This window comes from Lepidochelys kempii, chromosome 4 (genome assembly GCF_965140265.1).
Source record: "Lepidochelys kempii isolate rLepKem1 chromosome 4, rLepKem1.hap2, whole genome shotgun sequence".
Classification (NCBI taxonomy): Eukaryota; Metazoa; Chordata; order Testudines; family Cheloniidae; genus Lepidochelys; species Lepidochelys kempii.
The window spans coordinates 57,638,696-57,656,189 of record NC_133259.1 but is presented as its reverse complement, the minus strand read 5'-3'; the positions used below and the strand labels follow the sequence as shown (position 1 = coordinate 57,656,189).

General features: G+C 41.9%; 1 protein-coding gene across 3 annotated transcripts in view; it reads right to left on the bottom strand.

Annotated features, from left to right (window-relative positions):
- Nucleotides 1–17,494, bottom strand: part of FHIP1A (FHF complex subunit HOOK interacting protein 1A) — a 140,663-nt gene that overhangs the window by 56,488 nt on the left and 66,681 nt on the right. For all 3 annotated transcript variants that reach the window (XM_073341346.1, XM_073341348.1, XM_073341347.1), the window contains exon 3: nucleotides 1,420–1,653. In XM_073341346.1, coding sequence (XP_073197447.1) covers nucleotides 1,420–1,524 — 105 coding nt within the window. In that variant the 5' untranslated portion in view covers nucleotides 1,525–1,653. The remainder of the gene's footprint in view (nucleotides 1–1,419; nucleotides 1,654–17,494) is intronic.

Below are 17,494 nucleotides of genomic sequence, written 5' to 3'. Positions count from 1 at the left end.
TCTGTGCAACAGAAGCCTGAAGTCAATGGGCCTATGCAAGGTACTATTCAGTGTGAGCAAAGGTTATCAAAATATTGCCCTCAGTAAGGTATGCAGGATTTGTTAAAATTTGGATGTAGTAAGGTAATTAGGAATGGGTGAAAATACCACCCTTATTAATTTAATGGTCAGACTCTGCAAGGCCTTGAGCATTCTATTTTCCAGTGGTAGAAGGTGCTCAGATAAGATATGATCACACAAGGTGCTAAGTGAGAACAGAGAGACAACTGCTTCCTGCACACTCTTGCAGTAATCAGCCCAACATTGGGAACAAGTAATAAATGCAACTGCTCCACCCTGCTCTTTAGGCTAAATCACAATACCACTTCCTTGCCCTTTCTGCCTTCTCTCCCTCCTCAAGGGGAGACAGCAGAGCTGAGGTGAGCTGTTCTCCCACACAGAACAGAGCAGAGGCCACCTCAGTTTGCTCCCTTGACTAGGCTGAATACTACAAGATGTTTAAATTAGAGTTTCCTCACTACAGGATGCCAGTGCAGATCCTCACTAATGGTCCATTGTTCTCAGGCATCAGAAATTTGCTGATCACTACAGATTCTCCTGCAACACATCAGTCCATATGACAGCAACACAGGTTAGTGACAGCTCTCCTAAAATGATGGTAGCTTAACATCTCAGTGGCACTAAGGTCCTCAAAGGAACTTGACTCCCATTGATTTCAAGCCTCTATTGGTTTCAATGAGAGTTAGGTGCCTAAATAACTTTGAGGATCTGGGCTTTAGTGGTCATCACAAGATCAGCCACCAGGTGGCTCTTCAAACCCTACAACAGAGTTTCAGGAACAATAAAGACCCTAGGTCACCTTCCTTTTCAGCACAATACAAACAACAGCTTTTTGAAAAAGCACCTGGCAGGAGAAGAAGCCAGTAATATGTAAATTACACCATGCAACCTGAAAATCTGTAGTCAATTATTAATACCAGAAGAGCTTTTCACCCTTAGATCTAAAAGCACATTGCACAAAAGGTGATTAAGCATTATTCCCCCCATTACACAGATAGGGAAACAATGGCACAGAGAAGATAAGTGACCTGCGTAATACCCCAGTGAGTCATTGGGAGAGCTGGAAACAGAATCTAGGTCTCTCAATTCCAGTACCAGATCATTAGGCAACATTATCTCTCTCTTTGCTGCAAATTTGAGGTCTATCTCAGTGTGGATTAGCAAGGTTCTACTGTAGTTCAAAAATTGAGTTATAATATTATTAAACATGTTTTAATGTTAGCCAATAAACTCTGTGAAATACAGGCTTGTTTCTGGAAAGTGCAATGTTACCATACCAGTCTTTGCTTTGAGTGGATTCCTATGAACACAACCTACTTCAAATCAATAAAACTATCAAGTATTACTGAATTATATTACCTGTCCCCAGTGCGTTTTAAACACTATCATGCATGTTTCTGGGTCAACTCCCTGCAGGTTCACAGCCTGCCGGTTCTTGCTTCTACTAATACCGGAGGACATCATAAATTCTCCAAAGGTCAATCCTACTAGGCCATATTCAATTTCTGTTGAAAACTCTGTAGTCAAGTCAATGAGGTGCAAGCATCACTGTAGGATGGACATTTCTTTATTGACTCTGCAGCTCACAGAAATCTGTAAAAATGACAAAACACATCAGATTGTATTGCAGGACAAAGCAGGACTTAGTTAAACACTGACATACATTTCCTTGAGACTTCGATCTGAGTGGAATGCTTTGTAAGCAAATTGCTTCAGGCTAGATTCCCATACCTTTAGTCACAATGAGTAGTACCTTACTCCTCAAATAGCCCTGTTGAAGTCAGTGAAATTGTGTGTGGAGTAAGGTGATATATTCAACATGAATAAGGGTATTCGAATCTGGTATACATGAACATTTACTTTTTGTGTGAGTGTGTGCACATGCTTTCTGACATCCTCCTCTCTGTACAGTATTGCTTAGTAACTAACGACATTCTGCAAGCTATACATCTAAACAAGCTATAGGTTATTTCTGGGGCTTTTTAAGATAATCTTTTCCTTACAAACAATCATTCTTTCAAACACTTGACCTTTTTGATTAATAAAGGTAAATGGTGTACATTTAGAAAGCTCTGTAGAACACTGCATACAAATAACAGGATTAATTGATACAATGTTAAACACACCATAAACATGGAACATAAAAGTATAGAAGAGAAGAAAAGAACTTATGTTATCCAAAGTCACATTAATTAAAGTATCATATTAGTTCAGAGGACTTTGAGAATAAGATAGAGACCAAACACTGGATTTTTCTTTTCATGCATTATTTACTACTTGTATATCACAGAATCAAAGCAGTGATACACCTTCAGGGTAGAGTCAAAATGAAACAGAAAGACAGACATCTCCCAGATATTTATGAGAGGCTTATGAGAACATACTGTTCCCCCAAGCACCAAGGTCTTGGACAACCACATAATTCCACATTTCCCCTCTGCATCTATTTTTTTCTTGGGGGTGGGGGAGAACAGGCAAACCAGCTGGGCTTTCAATTTCACACAAAAAAAATCTGGACATTTAATTTAACTCTCTCCTGTATAACAACTGAAAATCCCTGTAAGAAGGTAGGAACAGAGAACAAATGCATACAGGTGAGATTATATTGTGAACAGTAGGTCAGAACAGAGAATATGGAGTTAAACATGATTATTTATAGAGATGTTCTGTCTGAAACATTATTTTTCTCTTCAATCCCTGTTCCAACTCTAGACATCCTAGAGCTTTGTAAACTTATGATAACACTTCTCTGTCAACTATGAGGCAGATATTGAATCAAATTCTACTGTCCCTGTAGATTTTCATGAATACAGGTAGAACACACACACACTATATAATATATACAAAAATAAATAAAAACAGGAAATTCTCTTGTCTTAATAAAACCACATTGTAAGACTGTTGTCTTGGCTGAATCTCTTTTGGTTTTAAAGAATACAATTGTTGCATAATCCAGAGGCCTTTAACAATACATTAGGTATTCTTTAGTATATTTCTTGTAAGATCAAAATTCTCCTCTCCATGGTAGACGTCTCCCTTATTGTGCTCTACCTACATTCATGGAACTCTGTAGTGGAAGCAGAATTTGTGATCTGAGACCTGCCATATAACAAAGTTTCTCTCTCAATTGTAAGTACAAAATTCCAGGAGTTTACAAAGTTTACAACCTAGGAAATTACACACAAAAATACTGCTAAAAAATCTTGAAAGTTGCAAAGTCAAGCACTCAAGTTGGGAAATGCAAGAATGAAGGTAAGCCTGTGCAACTTTAATTCCAGCCTTCTTGTGCCTATGCATTATGGTACAGTCTTTCATTACATGATCACATAATATTTTTTCTGCAGAGCGCCTGCCTCATTTAGTGCACAGGATGGTCGGTGCTCACATAATGAACAGCTATTGAACATTTTGTTATATCCTTATTGTTCAAAGTGTGACCCTATACCTTATTTACTGCATACTATTCAAACCCTGCATTGAAGAGAGAATATTCATTTCCTCATGGACTCACCTCTAGAATATCATGCTTCACAAACAAATTTATTTTCATGATAACCTGGTGAGAGGCAGTTTACAGATGGGCAGCTGAGGCACAGAAATATTAAGGCCACTAATCGTGGGCACTTAATTTGAGATGCCTAGGACCAGATGCGGGTTGTTTTGAGTACTTAGCATTTAGAACACTCTGTATGTTCAAGCACAGCTCCCTTGTTCTTCAGTTGCACCAGTTAGTGTTCATCACTTCTGCAGATCAGATTCCAGTGTATCAAATCAGACACCCAAAAAATGAAGAGCACATAAATTAGTCACCAGCTGGAAAAATCTGGTTTAAATGACTTTAAATCTCACAGGAACTCTGTGGCAGAAAAAGGGACAGAAGCCAGTTCTCTAGGACAGGTTTCAGAGGAACAGCCGTGTTAGTCTGTATTCGCAAAAAGAAAAGGAGTACTTGTGGCACCTTAGAGACTAACCAATTTATTTGAGCATGAGCTTTCGTGAGCTACAGCTCACTTCATCAGATGTTTACTGTGGAAACTGCAGCAGACTTTATATACACACAGAAATCATGAAACAATACCTCCTCCCACCCCACTGTCCTGCTGGTAATAGCTTATCTAAAGTGATCAACAGGTGGGCCATTTCCAGCACAAATCCAGGTTTTCTCACCCTCCACCCCCCCACACAAATTCACTCTCCTGCTGGTGCTAGCCCATCCAAAGTGACAACTCTTTACATAATCAAGTCGGGCTATTTCCTGCATAGATCTATGCTGTAGCTCACGAAAGCTCATGCTCAAATAAATTGGTTAGTCTCTAAGGTGCCACAAGTACTCCTTTTCTTTTTTCTCTAGGACAGCATTCAATTGTCTTAGTCCTAAGTCCCTTCTGCCCTGCCATCTCCAGCCTGTCCCACTCCTGTCTCCTCATTCCAGTCCCATTCTCTTACATACACCGTCCAAGTCCTTCCCCCGGTCTCCTGCCTGCCATGCTAGCTATTGTCAACTTTGCTTTTAAGTCAGGCACCTTCCTCTTCCAATGTTGCCTGGGTGTCAAGGAAAGCACAGGAGAGAGAGAGAGAGAGAGAGTCTCCCTTCTCACAGTGCAGGTTCCATCCCAGCCTGCAGCAACCAGGAGCTGCAATTGCAGGACAAGCCCTGCAGAGGCCCTGTAGCCCTGGGCTAGAACATGCCCAGTTGTTCTGGTGATGGAGCTTGCACAGTCCATTCATACCAGAAGTGGTGAAGACTGGAGAATCTTCACAGTTCAGCGGTGAAGATCTAACAAATCTCTACTGTGCACTTCTGAACTGAGATTTTTTTCAAAGGTTTATAACTTGGCCACATTTGGGCAAATTTTCACAGAAACAGTGAAAGGCACACAGGGCCGGCTCTACAGTTTTTGCCGACCCAAGCAATGAAAAACATTGCTGCTGCGGCCAGCAAGGGGGAGAAGCTGCTGCCGAATTGCCGCCGCCGCGGGCAGAACAGAGAAGATACTGCCGAATTGCTGCCATGGCCGGAGGAACTGCCTCCCCTTTTTAACTGTTGCCCCAAGCATCTGCTTGGAACACTGGTGCCTGGAGCCAGCCCTGAAGGCACATCGCGGACAGAGAGATTGCCTCCTGCAAATTTTAAATCCTTGCTTCAAAGCAAGGAATCACTAGAGCTTCTCAACCAAATGGTTGTAAGAACTTTTTTTTAAACATGGCAAAACAATATTTTTCCCTTACCTCATTCTCAGAAACAGCTGAATCATTCTGGATGCAACTTTTTTTTTTTTTTTTTTTTTAAAAAGGCCAGCCTGAGGCAGACATCCAGCATGTAAAATTCCATCCCAAATAGTTTAAGTTTGGCAATGTTATAAGCAACTGGGGAGTGGGGGGAAAGTATCTTATAACCTGAAGTATGAAAAACATTAAAATAAAACAAAGGAAAAATCATGTCTTAAGATGTATATTTATACACAGAAGTTGAAGGGGAGTATGGGTGATCCAGTGACGAGGGTGACAGCCTTCGACTTGGAGACCTGGGTTGATTGCCTTTCCTGCCACAGACTTGCTGTGTGATCTTGGCCAAGTCACTTGGGCAAGTCTTTCTATACCTCAGTTCCCCATCTGTGAAATTTAATTTTCATTTTTATTTATATTTAAAATAAAAAGATGCCTATCCAAAGATCTAGATACCTTAACATCACTATCCCCACAATACAATTACAAAACCAAAATGGGATACTTCCCTATATAAATGGAGTACTGGGAGGATAACTACATTTAAGATTGTGAGGCACTTAGAAACTAAGGTAATGGAGGCTTTCTCCAAAAAAGCTATTTGTATATGTAATAGTTACCACCCTAAAGCTTGACATCGGGGAAACAATAGTACTAAGTATTTCTGTTTAAAAGGTTTCATTTAAAAAGCTTTTTAATATTACATGTACCAAATAAGTGTGTAACATATTGCAGTGTACAACTATACTAATATTTGCCTTTTGCAGCTTTACTGGAAAAAAATCTTTCAGTAACATTAATCAGAGAGGCAGCATTGGCAGCTCCCAATTTACCCACGAAATTCTAACATCCTGAGTGTTTGCTTATAAAAAAACATAAAATAAACACAGCTCATTCCCTTGGTATATCACTTATCCCATTTTGTCTGTACTTTACAGGTTATAATAAATGCACACCTTTATGCAGACAGCTATTATCATACATCAGTGCAGAGCCGCAGAATAAAACAAAGAAACTGACATGTAGCAGATCTAATGGGATTTCCCATCCATCTTCAGAGGGCACTTGGACTGAGTAAATCTGCAATACTTGTCATTGCTGGGAAGTATTATTGCTTTCAACGAGACATCAAATAATTTTTCTGTCCCTCTCTTGAGGCTGTCCACATATCTAATAACACTTTTTGATAAAAGGAAGGCTTTCTATTGATGACTTGGTCATTAGAGGCTCTCACAGGGTTGCCCAAATGCTAGGATTCTCAGCAGGCATGGAAAGACCGAAAGAGAAATTCACCAGTTCCATTCAGAAACCAGAAAGAGGGACTCCAAAGAATCTATTTGCTATGAAGTTCTTGTTCACGACTTTTCCCTCCCTAAGATAATGCAGAATGGGGCAACATATTGCGAGAATGGCCACTGGATCTGCCATTACAGTTTTGCCTTCACTAGGAAAGTTTGTGTATATTTTCCCCCACAACAACTCTACAGCTGCATTATTACTACCAATAGTAGTGGTGCAGGCAGGGGTCAGGTGTTTATAATCACCCTGTCTTGAAAACCCTGAGTCCTGACTATGCTAATGACTTACTAGCTGTATAGATGAACTTTTGCTGGCTGCTGCTCTAGTATGGGTAATACATTTTTTTCTCAGGTAACTGAATCCATATGCCTAGCCATCCAGTAGAAAGAACACAAATGGATCCTAGCTGCAACTACAGCCCCTGGCCTGTGGCAAAAGGACAGTATCTGTGCAGCCACAGTGCATCAAGCCCCCACGTTGGTGGGGAGCATTTCTTTCCCCAATTCCTGAACAAAGTCCATTGAGAACTTGTCTACACAAGGGAAATACCCCAGTTTCCCAGTGTAAAGTTAAATTGTGGAATGTGGTGGTTCTCAGAGTGCCCAGGATTGTGAGTCATCTGGTTACTGCACCTGCCTCCAGCGCTTGTCTGGGTACCAGCTCCTTGACACCACCAGTGTGTTAGTCATCCAAACAATCTCCAATGGGCTGTGCCAGTCCTCATTTTGCCTTGCAGGTAAACAACAGGTGCACCCCACTACTCGAGAGCCTTTGAAGAGTTCCCCTGTAGCCCCTTATCCACTGAACACTCAGAAATACAAGGTTTACTATCCCCAAAGGGACAGTGCACACACCAGCTTGTTTGATTTAGCTCAAGATCTACTCCTTTTATAATATCACAGCACTGAGATACAATTATAGTGAAAACAATCAAATTTATTATCAATGATCAAGATTTAAGAGAGCGTGAGTAAGGATAATCAAGACAGAAGGGTTACATATGAAACAAAATCATAACATGACTGTTAGAGACTAAACGTAACAGGCTAACTTCCTGACTAAGGCAGTCTTATCTCATTCAAAGCCTTTTGCAAGGCTGATTGGGATCCCGTTTTCATGAATGTAAATGTGCTGTCAGTTTACTTCCTAAGTGCAGGATAAAGGGGTGTCTTCTTCATCTCCAACATATGCTCCCAAAGTTTATTGTCTTAGCACACGACCAGGCTAACCCCCATGGCTTATTTTTTCCTGTGTGCTCCTTTCTGGTTGACTCTGTATGTAAATAAAAGCTAAAAGCTGCATAGCATAGACAAAGCCTAAGGGACAGAATAAGGAAGAATTTTTGCTGATTCGGCAGAACTGTTCAGCTGCCCTGCATGTCTTGTCCATAACTGTACTGCAGTGGGTTTAGGAAGGTATACCGCTACTAGCAAAGGTGGACCATTGCAGTATAAGGGTTAAAAAAACTAGAGTAGTGATTAAGCAAAAGCTGAATAGTTTACAGAGACCTTGAGCTCCTTAGCCATGGAGGTGTTCACCTGATGGGCCACAAGGTCCCACTTGTTTACAGCTCACATTCTTTTGTGAATAGGAGAGTTCTTTGATAGCCAACTAGCATGAATTCCCTGGTGTTCCTGTGGCAGAGTCCCTGGAGGTATAAACAGCCATGTCTTATCCCTGTGTCACACACTTGAGCTCAGAAAGGAACAGGTGAGCTAAATTCAGACTGCGGTTACCACTGATGAAAGGGACAGCATTATTGCACAATACACTGCTATCAGCATACCCTTATTCTTTTCACAAGTATAGGGGGTGGAAACTTATTTTTTTATGGTACTTCAGCTCCTAGTGCCAGTTGGGCCTATTACAGGAAGACCACAATGACTGTGTCAACTTGGTAGCAGTTAATAGTTCAGATCACAGACTGAGTTTAATCAAATTTATGAATAAAGTTGCAACCACAGCCCTTAAAACCCAAGATTTGTATCTGTTTATTCTGCACCAACCTAGCAGTAACACTCAGCCAGAACATAATTTAAGTTTCCTTTCAGTGAAAAGCTGATAATAAATACAACAAGAATAGGAATGTTAGAACTTTAAACTACACTGGGAAGGGGGGGGTAGGATTTTTTTTAAAGTTAGTTTATAAAGATTCAGTCTGAACTGTAAGCTTAATAAAATAATCTAGCTAGGTCTGATTTCTTTTTATTCAGTTACAAACCATAACTATGCTGATTCAGTCCCAAAATCACTATAGAATGTTCTGACAAGAACACAGTCAGCAAGATGAACAACATTAATAAGTTTGAGACAAAAGAGAACTTTCTTCTGTTGAGTTGTATCAGCAAAACATTCATTACATGCAAACACACTCCAGATTAAAATATCATACTGAAGATACTGAGATATTATAGAGAAAGAGCAACCCCTAGGGGGATAAAACAAGTAACTGCATGACAAGCTACCTTGTGATTCCTTTACAAAGAAAAGAATCTAGGTATTAATATAGTATAAAGGAAAAACAAAACAGAACATGCTCATTAAAAAATGGAGGGAAATAGAACAACGACCACCAGATATTAAACAGAAACTGCTTAACATACTGGGCTCTGGTGGTAGAAGAGAAAGACGTCAAAATGATCCACTTAAACCAGGGGTGGGCAAACCTTTTGGCCTGAGGGCTGCATCGGGTTTCGAAAATTGTATGGAGGGCCAGTTAGGGGAGGCTGTGCCTCCCAAACAGCCAGGTGTGGCTCGGCCCCCGATTCTCACCCCCTGATGTCCCCCCCGGGACCCCTGCCCCATCCACCCCCCGCTGTTCCTTGTCTCCTGATCACCCCGGAACCCCCACCCAACTGCCCCCCCGCCGCCCCATCCAACCCCTCCTCTGACTCCTGACTGCCCCATCCGACCACCCCTGCCCCGACTGCCCCCCACCCCCCTTCCTACCTGACTGCCCCCCTGGGACTCCTGTCCCCATTCAACCCCTCCCTGTTCCCCGCTGACCCCTATCCACACCCCCATCCCCTGACCAACCCCCACCCGAACTGCCCTGCCCTCTATCCAACCCCCCACTTACCGCACTGCCTGGAGCACTGGTGGCTGGCGGCACTACAGTTGCGCTGCCCAGCTGGAGCCAGCCACGCCCCGTGCAGCACAGAGCACCGGCTCAGGCCGCGGCTGTGCAGCTGCACTGCCCCAGGAGCTTGCCAGCCCTGCCGCCCAGAGCATTGCGCTGACGGCACAGTGAGCTGAGGTTGCGCGGGAGGGAGAACAGTGGGGGAAGGGCCGGGGGCTAGCTTCCCGGGCCAGGAGCTCAGGGGGCTGGGCAGGAGGGTCCCGCGGGCATTGCTCACCTCTGACTTATATCCTTAGAACAGCAGTTCTCAACCTGCGGCCCAGCTGTGTGTTAAAAAAAATTCAAAATTTGCCATACTGGTCAGGTAGGGGGCGAGAGTAGCTGAGGGGGAGACAGCATCTTGCATGGGGGGGAGGGATAGCTTGTGGCGGGGAGGGATAGCTCAGTGGTTTGAGCATTGGCCTGCTAAACCCAGGGTTGTGAGTTCAATCCTTGAACAGGCCATTTAGGGATCTGGTGCAAAAATTGGTGATTGGTCCTGCTTTGAGCAGGGGGTTGGACTAGATGATCTCCTGAGGTCCCTTCCAACCCTGATATTCTATGAGCGCTCCTGCCAGCAGGAGGTTGGTGAGTGCCATAGGGTGCGGGAGAGTGGGTCTGTGGATAGGTTTTTTGGGGGGAGGCGCTCTGGGCAGTGGTGGTGGGGTGCTGGGAACTAGAGCTTTGCTGGGGTTCTGCAGCATCCCCAGGTTTTAGGTGGGGCTCTGCTCCTGGGGTCAGGTCCGGTTGCTGGGTCCCAGGGTCTGGCTGTCCAGCCCCAGGTGGAGGAGTCTCGGGGTCGATCTCCAGCTGCTGCCTGGCCGCGTACAACAGCATCCCGGGCTCCAGCTCTCCGGCCCCTCCCAGCGGGGGTCCCACAGTCTGGCCACACGGCCCCGCCGGGCAGCATCCAGGGTTCAGCTGCCCAGTCTGACGCGGGGGTCTGTCGCCCATGGCTCAGCTCCTGGCCCTGCTCTGGGCAGGGGCTCTAGGCATAGGGGACTGTGGGGGGACTGTGGTGGACCTGCGGCCCACGTAGCACATCGTGGGCTGAATGATAAACAGTTTGAGAAACACGGCCTTAGAAAATTGATGTTACTTTCTACAATAATTCTGACACCTGTATGAGATAAGTCTTACACACTTGGGGCAAAATTCACCAGTGATGTCAGCAGGCACAAATCCATTTAAGTCATGAGACTGAAGAGGAAAACTCCACTGCAGTTATTTAGAATAGTAAGAGGGGATATATAACCAGAATGATGAAATTAAAAGGAATATTTAGGCTGTATAGTAGGAAAACCTTCCTGACATGGAAATATATGATGAACCTGTGGAATAATCTCCCATGGGAAGCAGTGGAAGCTTCTATGCTTGGTACATTTACAAACTCTTCAGGACAACAGAAAGACGAATTGAGTAACAGTTTCTAGTCTCTAATGTCTATGGACATTACTAGAAACAACATTAAGCAGTTATTCAATATACTTGCATCCAGAACAATAATGGAAGAATGGACAATCCTCAAAGCCAGACCAAAAATAAAAATCACTAGAGCTGATTGGAAGCATAATAAGATCCACAATACATTTTTATGGCAGTCTACAGAGATTTTTGCACGGTCAGTCTTAATCCACAACAAAAGTACATTAAAAAAAATTACCAACGTGCATTTTTGGGTCCCAAACTTGCAACTAGTTATACACGTACTTAATCTATGCCTCTGTATAACACATTAAAGTTATATGCCACATTTTTAAAATGACCCTTGTACTTCAGCTACTGTATTAAAAACACAATGCCTGCTCTCACGCTTATACTTGCAGAAGAACTTTACCTTTTACATATGATCCCCACTGACGCGCACACACATACACCCACCCAGCCCTATGCTCAATGCTAAAATGAGCATGAGGGAGTGGAAAAATGCTGCAGCCATAAGGTCAAAAAGATTTATCAAGTTCAAGTTACCTACTATTTTAACTGCCTTCTACCAGATTAACACTCAGGGCTTGTCTTCATGTACAGTGCTACAGCTACTACGCCATTGGGAGAGAGGTAGTCAATCCACCTCCCTGAGAGGCAGTAGCTATGTCAATGGGAGGTCTCCTGTCAACACAGAGCTGTCTACGCCTGAGAATAGGTCAGTAGAACTGCATCACTCACAGGGTAGATTTTTATACCCCTGAGTGTCGTAGTTATACTGATATATAGAACTCCGTGTGGATACAAATTTATATCCACGGATGCGGATATCCGTGGATATAAATCGGTATACGCAGAACCGCAGGAGCAAAAGGAGCATAACGTGGGGCCGCTGCTCCTCCGGGGCAGCTGTACCGCCCGTAGCTCTGCCCCTGTCTCTTCCACGCAGCTGTCTGCATCTCCTGTCTGGGGGCATGTGTGCTGCTTGGAAACGAGAGGGCAACCAGAGACAGCTGCCGGTGAGCCTGGTGCCTGTCCCAGTGGGTGGGGCTGGGGGCGGTACAGCTGTGCCGGAGGAGCTGCCGGCATGGGGCACTGGCTGCTGGGAGCGGCAGCCGCACGTTCTGCTCCTTTCGCCGCTGCAGAGACAGATTCCTATTCGAGGATATAATTTGATTCCATGCAGGGCTCAACTGATATAGGTCTGTATTGTAGATCTCGCCGCAAGACTAAATATGCTGTAAGAGCAAAATCTTCAAACAGGCTTAAAATTAAAATAATAAAAGTTGACCTCTCAAGCCCAATTGCGATAATAAGCATTATATCAAGCAAAGCTTCTCTTTTGACTATCCTAAATTTGATATAAATTTACAAAAGCAAATTCATTTTTCCCCTCAGCAGCTCATTTGGCTTACCAAGTTTCTACAAAAAGGGAATTTAACTATTGTGCTTTAGCAATATGTTACATACTTTACAGGAAATGTATAGGGTGTTTTTCTTTAAAGTAATTATAGCTTAGCTAAGGAAATCCCTGCACGTTTGTCAATCGGTTTACAAAAAATGGATTATAGTTATTGACTAGATGGTTTAAATCCATGTGAAAATCTACTGTCATTTACCTCTTTTCATTCTGCAGCTACTGAAAGTTATTTCTTCTAGGGAGATAAACTTCTATAATCATCCCAACATATTTATCCCAACAATTCAAGACTATTATATCTTATATCCTAAAGGATATGAAAGGAAATGAATTTAATGAATGGTCTCTTTGCCTTGAATTCTCAGCTAGAAAACCTTTCCAAAAAGGTGCCTACATACAATAAAATTACTTAAAACCTTTTTTTTCCCCAAAAAAATTTTAATTCCAGAACCTTTTATTTTATTTATGTTGCAAAGTCGAGCACTTAAATGTTTGGAAATGCCAGAATATAAAGCTAGCCAGTGCAACTTTAATTTAGCCCCCTTGTGCATACGCATTATGGTATAGCATATGATCACATAATTCAAGACTTTTCCCCACAGGACCACTGCCTCATTACATGCACAGGATTTAGGGAATGAATCAGGTAGGGTCGTGTAGTCAGTGATACAGTTCGTAGGATACCCGCTCTAGAAGTTGGAAGGCAGGTATATTACCACGTACTTGTTAGAAGATATGCTATTTTTCTAAACTGCACTGACCTACCCAAGAATGCAAATATATTCCAAGAGACAGTACAACTTATAAACAAACTACTAAATACTATAGACAACATAGATTCAAAGATAAAAAGGGTCAAATATTTTCAGAGGTTCAGGGGGAGATTTTCAAAGGCACACATGGCAGAAAGATGCCTAGCAACCATTTTCTACTTTTGAAAGTCTGCCCTTCTCTTGCGAGATCTGTTAACCATCTAGGTGCATTTTATTATTAAGAGACTCATTCTCTAATTGAAATTAACTCCCTGAGACCTCCAAGATGATACCCTGTTTTTAAAAAGGAATACTGTACAGATCAGTTGCGGTAAAAATCTATTGGATTGGTCTTTGGTGCATTTTGATTTTTATTTATTTTTTATATAAACTAGTATAAACAGCACACAAAGTCAAAAAAGTTCACTGTTGAACACAAATACACTTACATAATGCAGACTCATTATCAATAGACAAAGCCAAAGTGCAGTTTTTTCTTTAGGATATGGGAGTGTGAAAGGGGGGCCAGGGGTTCTTCAAGGCAATTTCTGTGAAATACAAGTACATGTCTCTTCAAAGATATGATAAAAAGACAGGAAAATCATATGCAATTAAAGTTGAGGAACACAGATTGTTATTGTGTGACCACATTGTGCATTTTTCTAATGTTTGTCCAATTTAAAAATGTATTTTTATCCCCAATATTGCCATCGTAGGCAGATCACTTAACCAATCATTTTATGTAGCGAGGACAGCTAAATAATACCTGTTAGGAAGGACAGCGTCCATCTAAAGGGAAAAAGTGTTGCCTTACAATTCCAATTTACTTTACTGGCAGCCAGCAAGTGTTTTTACCTTTGAAATATCTAATATTTTTATAAAGCTCAGTGCAGAAAAACAAAAGAGATTACATTACAAAATCTGGTTCCACTTAATTTTAGTGCATTTTACACCCTTCATAGAAAATACATTATTTTTCTAAACTGCACCAACCTTCCCAAGAGTGCAAATACTTTGTCATGCGAGAATAGTGTGGAGCTGTTCATGCTTGTGAGCACAAATGAATTCTCCATCTCTGATCTTGTAATGCAAGACTGCACTATTAAGATGGTTACGAGAACAGGTTATGTTTGTACATTTCTCAATCTTGTTAGTCAGTATCCTAGAAATTGATTAATGTCATGCCATCTTCTGGTCTTGTGACTATCTTTGCCTTGAGAACAAGGCACATGAATACAGTCTGAGAAAAGCAATATTAATCCCTTTGGCTGGGAGCCAGAGCACCTCCATCACACACATTGCCAACTGTGTAACCGGGGCGAAAGGGAAGAGCCAGATAATCAAATTAGGGAACAGTAAAAATGTTGCACCAACACAAATGGATGCTTTCTTTACAATACTTGTCTTCTGAATGAGGGGTGAAAAAGAAAAACCATGAATCTATTAGGTTTCGGAGTAGCAGCCGTGTTAGTCTATATTTGCAAAAAGAAACGGAGTACTAGTGGTACCTTAGAGACTAACCAATTTATTTGAGCATAAGCTTTCGTGAGCTACAGCTCACTTCATCGGATGCATCTATTACTGTAACAATGACTAACAAGTCTGGGATTTTGTTCACCTCTTTTCAGAAGGCATTTTTCTTTATAAATTTGTTTAGAAAGCTAATAAAGTTTTTCAGGGTAACCACTGTCTGGTTTATTGCATCAAATTTATTATTTGATCGTAATCTTTCCTTTGAAGCTGAGAGAGAGAATGCGAGTGGAACAGCTGCTTTTCCTGTCTAGTTAGAGAAAAGGATAGAACAGCAACTCCCACACCCTAGAGGAGTCCACACAAGAGATCCACTTCCTGGACACTACAGTGCAAATAAACAATGGTCACATAAACACCACCCTATACCGGAAAGCTACTGACCCCTATACTTACCTACATGCCTCCAGCTTTCATCCTGACTCCATCACACGATCCATTGTCTACAGCCAAGCCCTAAGATACAACCATATTTGCTCCAATCCCTCAGACAGAGGCAAACACCTACAGGATCTCTATCAAGCATTCTTAAAACTACAATGCTCACCTGGGGAAGTGAGGAAACAGATTGACCGAGCCAGAAGTCACCTACTACAGGACAGGCCCAACAAAGAAAGTAACAGAACACCACCAGCCATCACCTACAGCCCCCAATTAAAACCTCTCCAGCGCAACATCAAGGATCTACAACCTATCCTGAAGGACGATCCCTCACTCTCACAGACCTTGGGAAACAGCCCCCCAACCTGAAGCAACCACACACCAGAAACACTAACCCAGGAACCAATTCCTGCAACAAACCCCGTTGCCAGCTCTGTCCACATATCTATTCAAGAGACACCATCATAGGACCTAACCACATCAGCCACACCATCAGGGACTCGTTCACCTGCACATCTACCAGTGTGATATATGCCATCATGTGCCAGCAATGCCCCTCTGCCATGTACATTGGCCAAACCGGACAGTCTCCATGCAAAAGAATAAATGGACACAAATCAGACATCAAGAATTGTAACATTCAAAGACCAGTAGGAGACCACTTCAATCTCCCTGGACATTCAACAACAGACTTAAAAGTGGCCATTCTTCAACAAAAAAACCTTGAAAAACAAGTCCAAAGCATAAATGTGCTGTACATTTATACCTGCTTACTGTATTTTTCATTCCATGCATCTGATGAAGTGGGTTACAGCCCACGAAAGCTTATGCCCAAATAAATGTGTTAGTCTCTAAGGTGCCACAAGGACTCCTCGTTGTTTTAGCTCTGCTAGTCTTTCCCCCTCAGGCTGTGGCATAAAAGCCACAATAAAGCGATACACTTTTAAAAATAAGCAATTGTAAGATTCTCTTTTTTTTCCTGAAATCGAACACTATTTTTATTTAAGTCTGGCAATTCTCCTTCAGGATTTCTTTGTAAATTGGTGGAAAATCTGGAATGATATAACACATTTATTGTCTTGCTATACAAGTTTAACAGCTGAGTATTGAAATGATGAGTTGAACAAATACGCAGTGTCAACGGTTTCCACAAGGACTGAAATTAGTGGTAGTCCAGGACTGCAAACAGAATCATCAGATAATTATCCAGAATTATACCCACAGATTGTAAGAATTCTGTCCTATTCTCTTTCAAAAGAAAAAAATGGCCAGGAAATTATGAAGACATGGAAACTACAGAAGTATCAATTGTCAATGAATGGCAAAATGTCAATCAACTTTTATATTTTGACAGATGAGTAATGGAACACAATATACCATATAGTAAACTACTGAACAAGTTTTCCAACTACCCCACTATTAATGCTAATAGTACAATCTTTCTATTATCCATTTTTATATGCCTCTCTTCCTCTGTCATACTTTTTCTACTCCACCCTGCCTTCCATACACAAAATAATACTTTTATCACAATTCATTGTCATATTAAACTGATCATCAATGTAAAAGTGTTTCTAAATAAATAACACCAGCACCTAGGATTACCCAGTCTTCTCAAACATACTTATTTTGTTAAGAAGATTAACTCCTGGTTACTCTCACAGCACCGGATAATCACTGAATGGCTGAGAAGGCAGTTCATTTTCCTTCTGGAAAAGTTCACATAATACCAAGTGTTCTGTCTTTGAAAACTAATGAAAAATAAATGCAGTTATTACTAAATCTGTACTAAAACTGATGAATTGGTGATGAATTAATATATCACAGAAAAAGCCCTCTTAAGATACAGAAGTTATTTGCTCCTCAGTATTCTGAATGTTTTAATTGCACTATGCATGCTCCCTGTATCATGATCAGTGAAACAGAGTCAGAGGACCCATGTTTCCCTAGAGAGGCTTTTATCGACAGGACACTAGGGGAACAGGGAATGGGTGTAGTTAAGCTGGAAGCTACTCTGCTACATGGAGAGAGCAGTCCACAGGGTTTAATAAAAGTTACACTTGTTCAACTTAACGTGGATTTAGTTCCACTCTTGCTAATGAAACACAATGTCAGCATCAGATCTGTGAGTTTTCTGCAATGCAGCAGCTGGAAACATGAGCCAAGGAATTTGGTTTGAAGCCTCCTGGAGCCTTGGATTTTGCAGGCACAAACATAGCCCAGTGACGGACACAATGGAAGGAGGAATTTGAGCAGTACACGGACCTGGCCACGCAGGAGGAT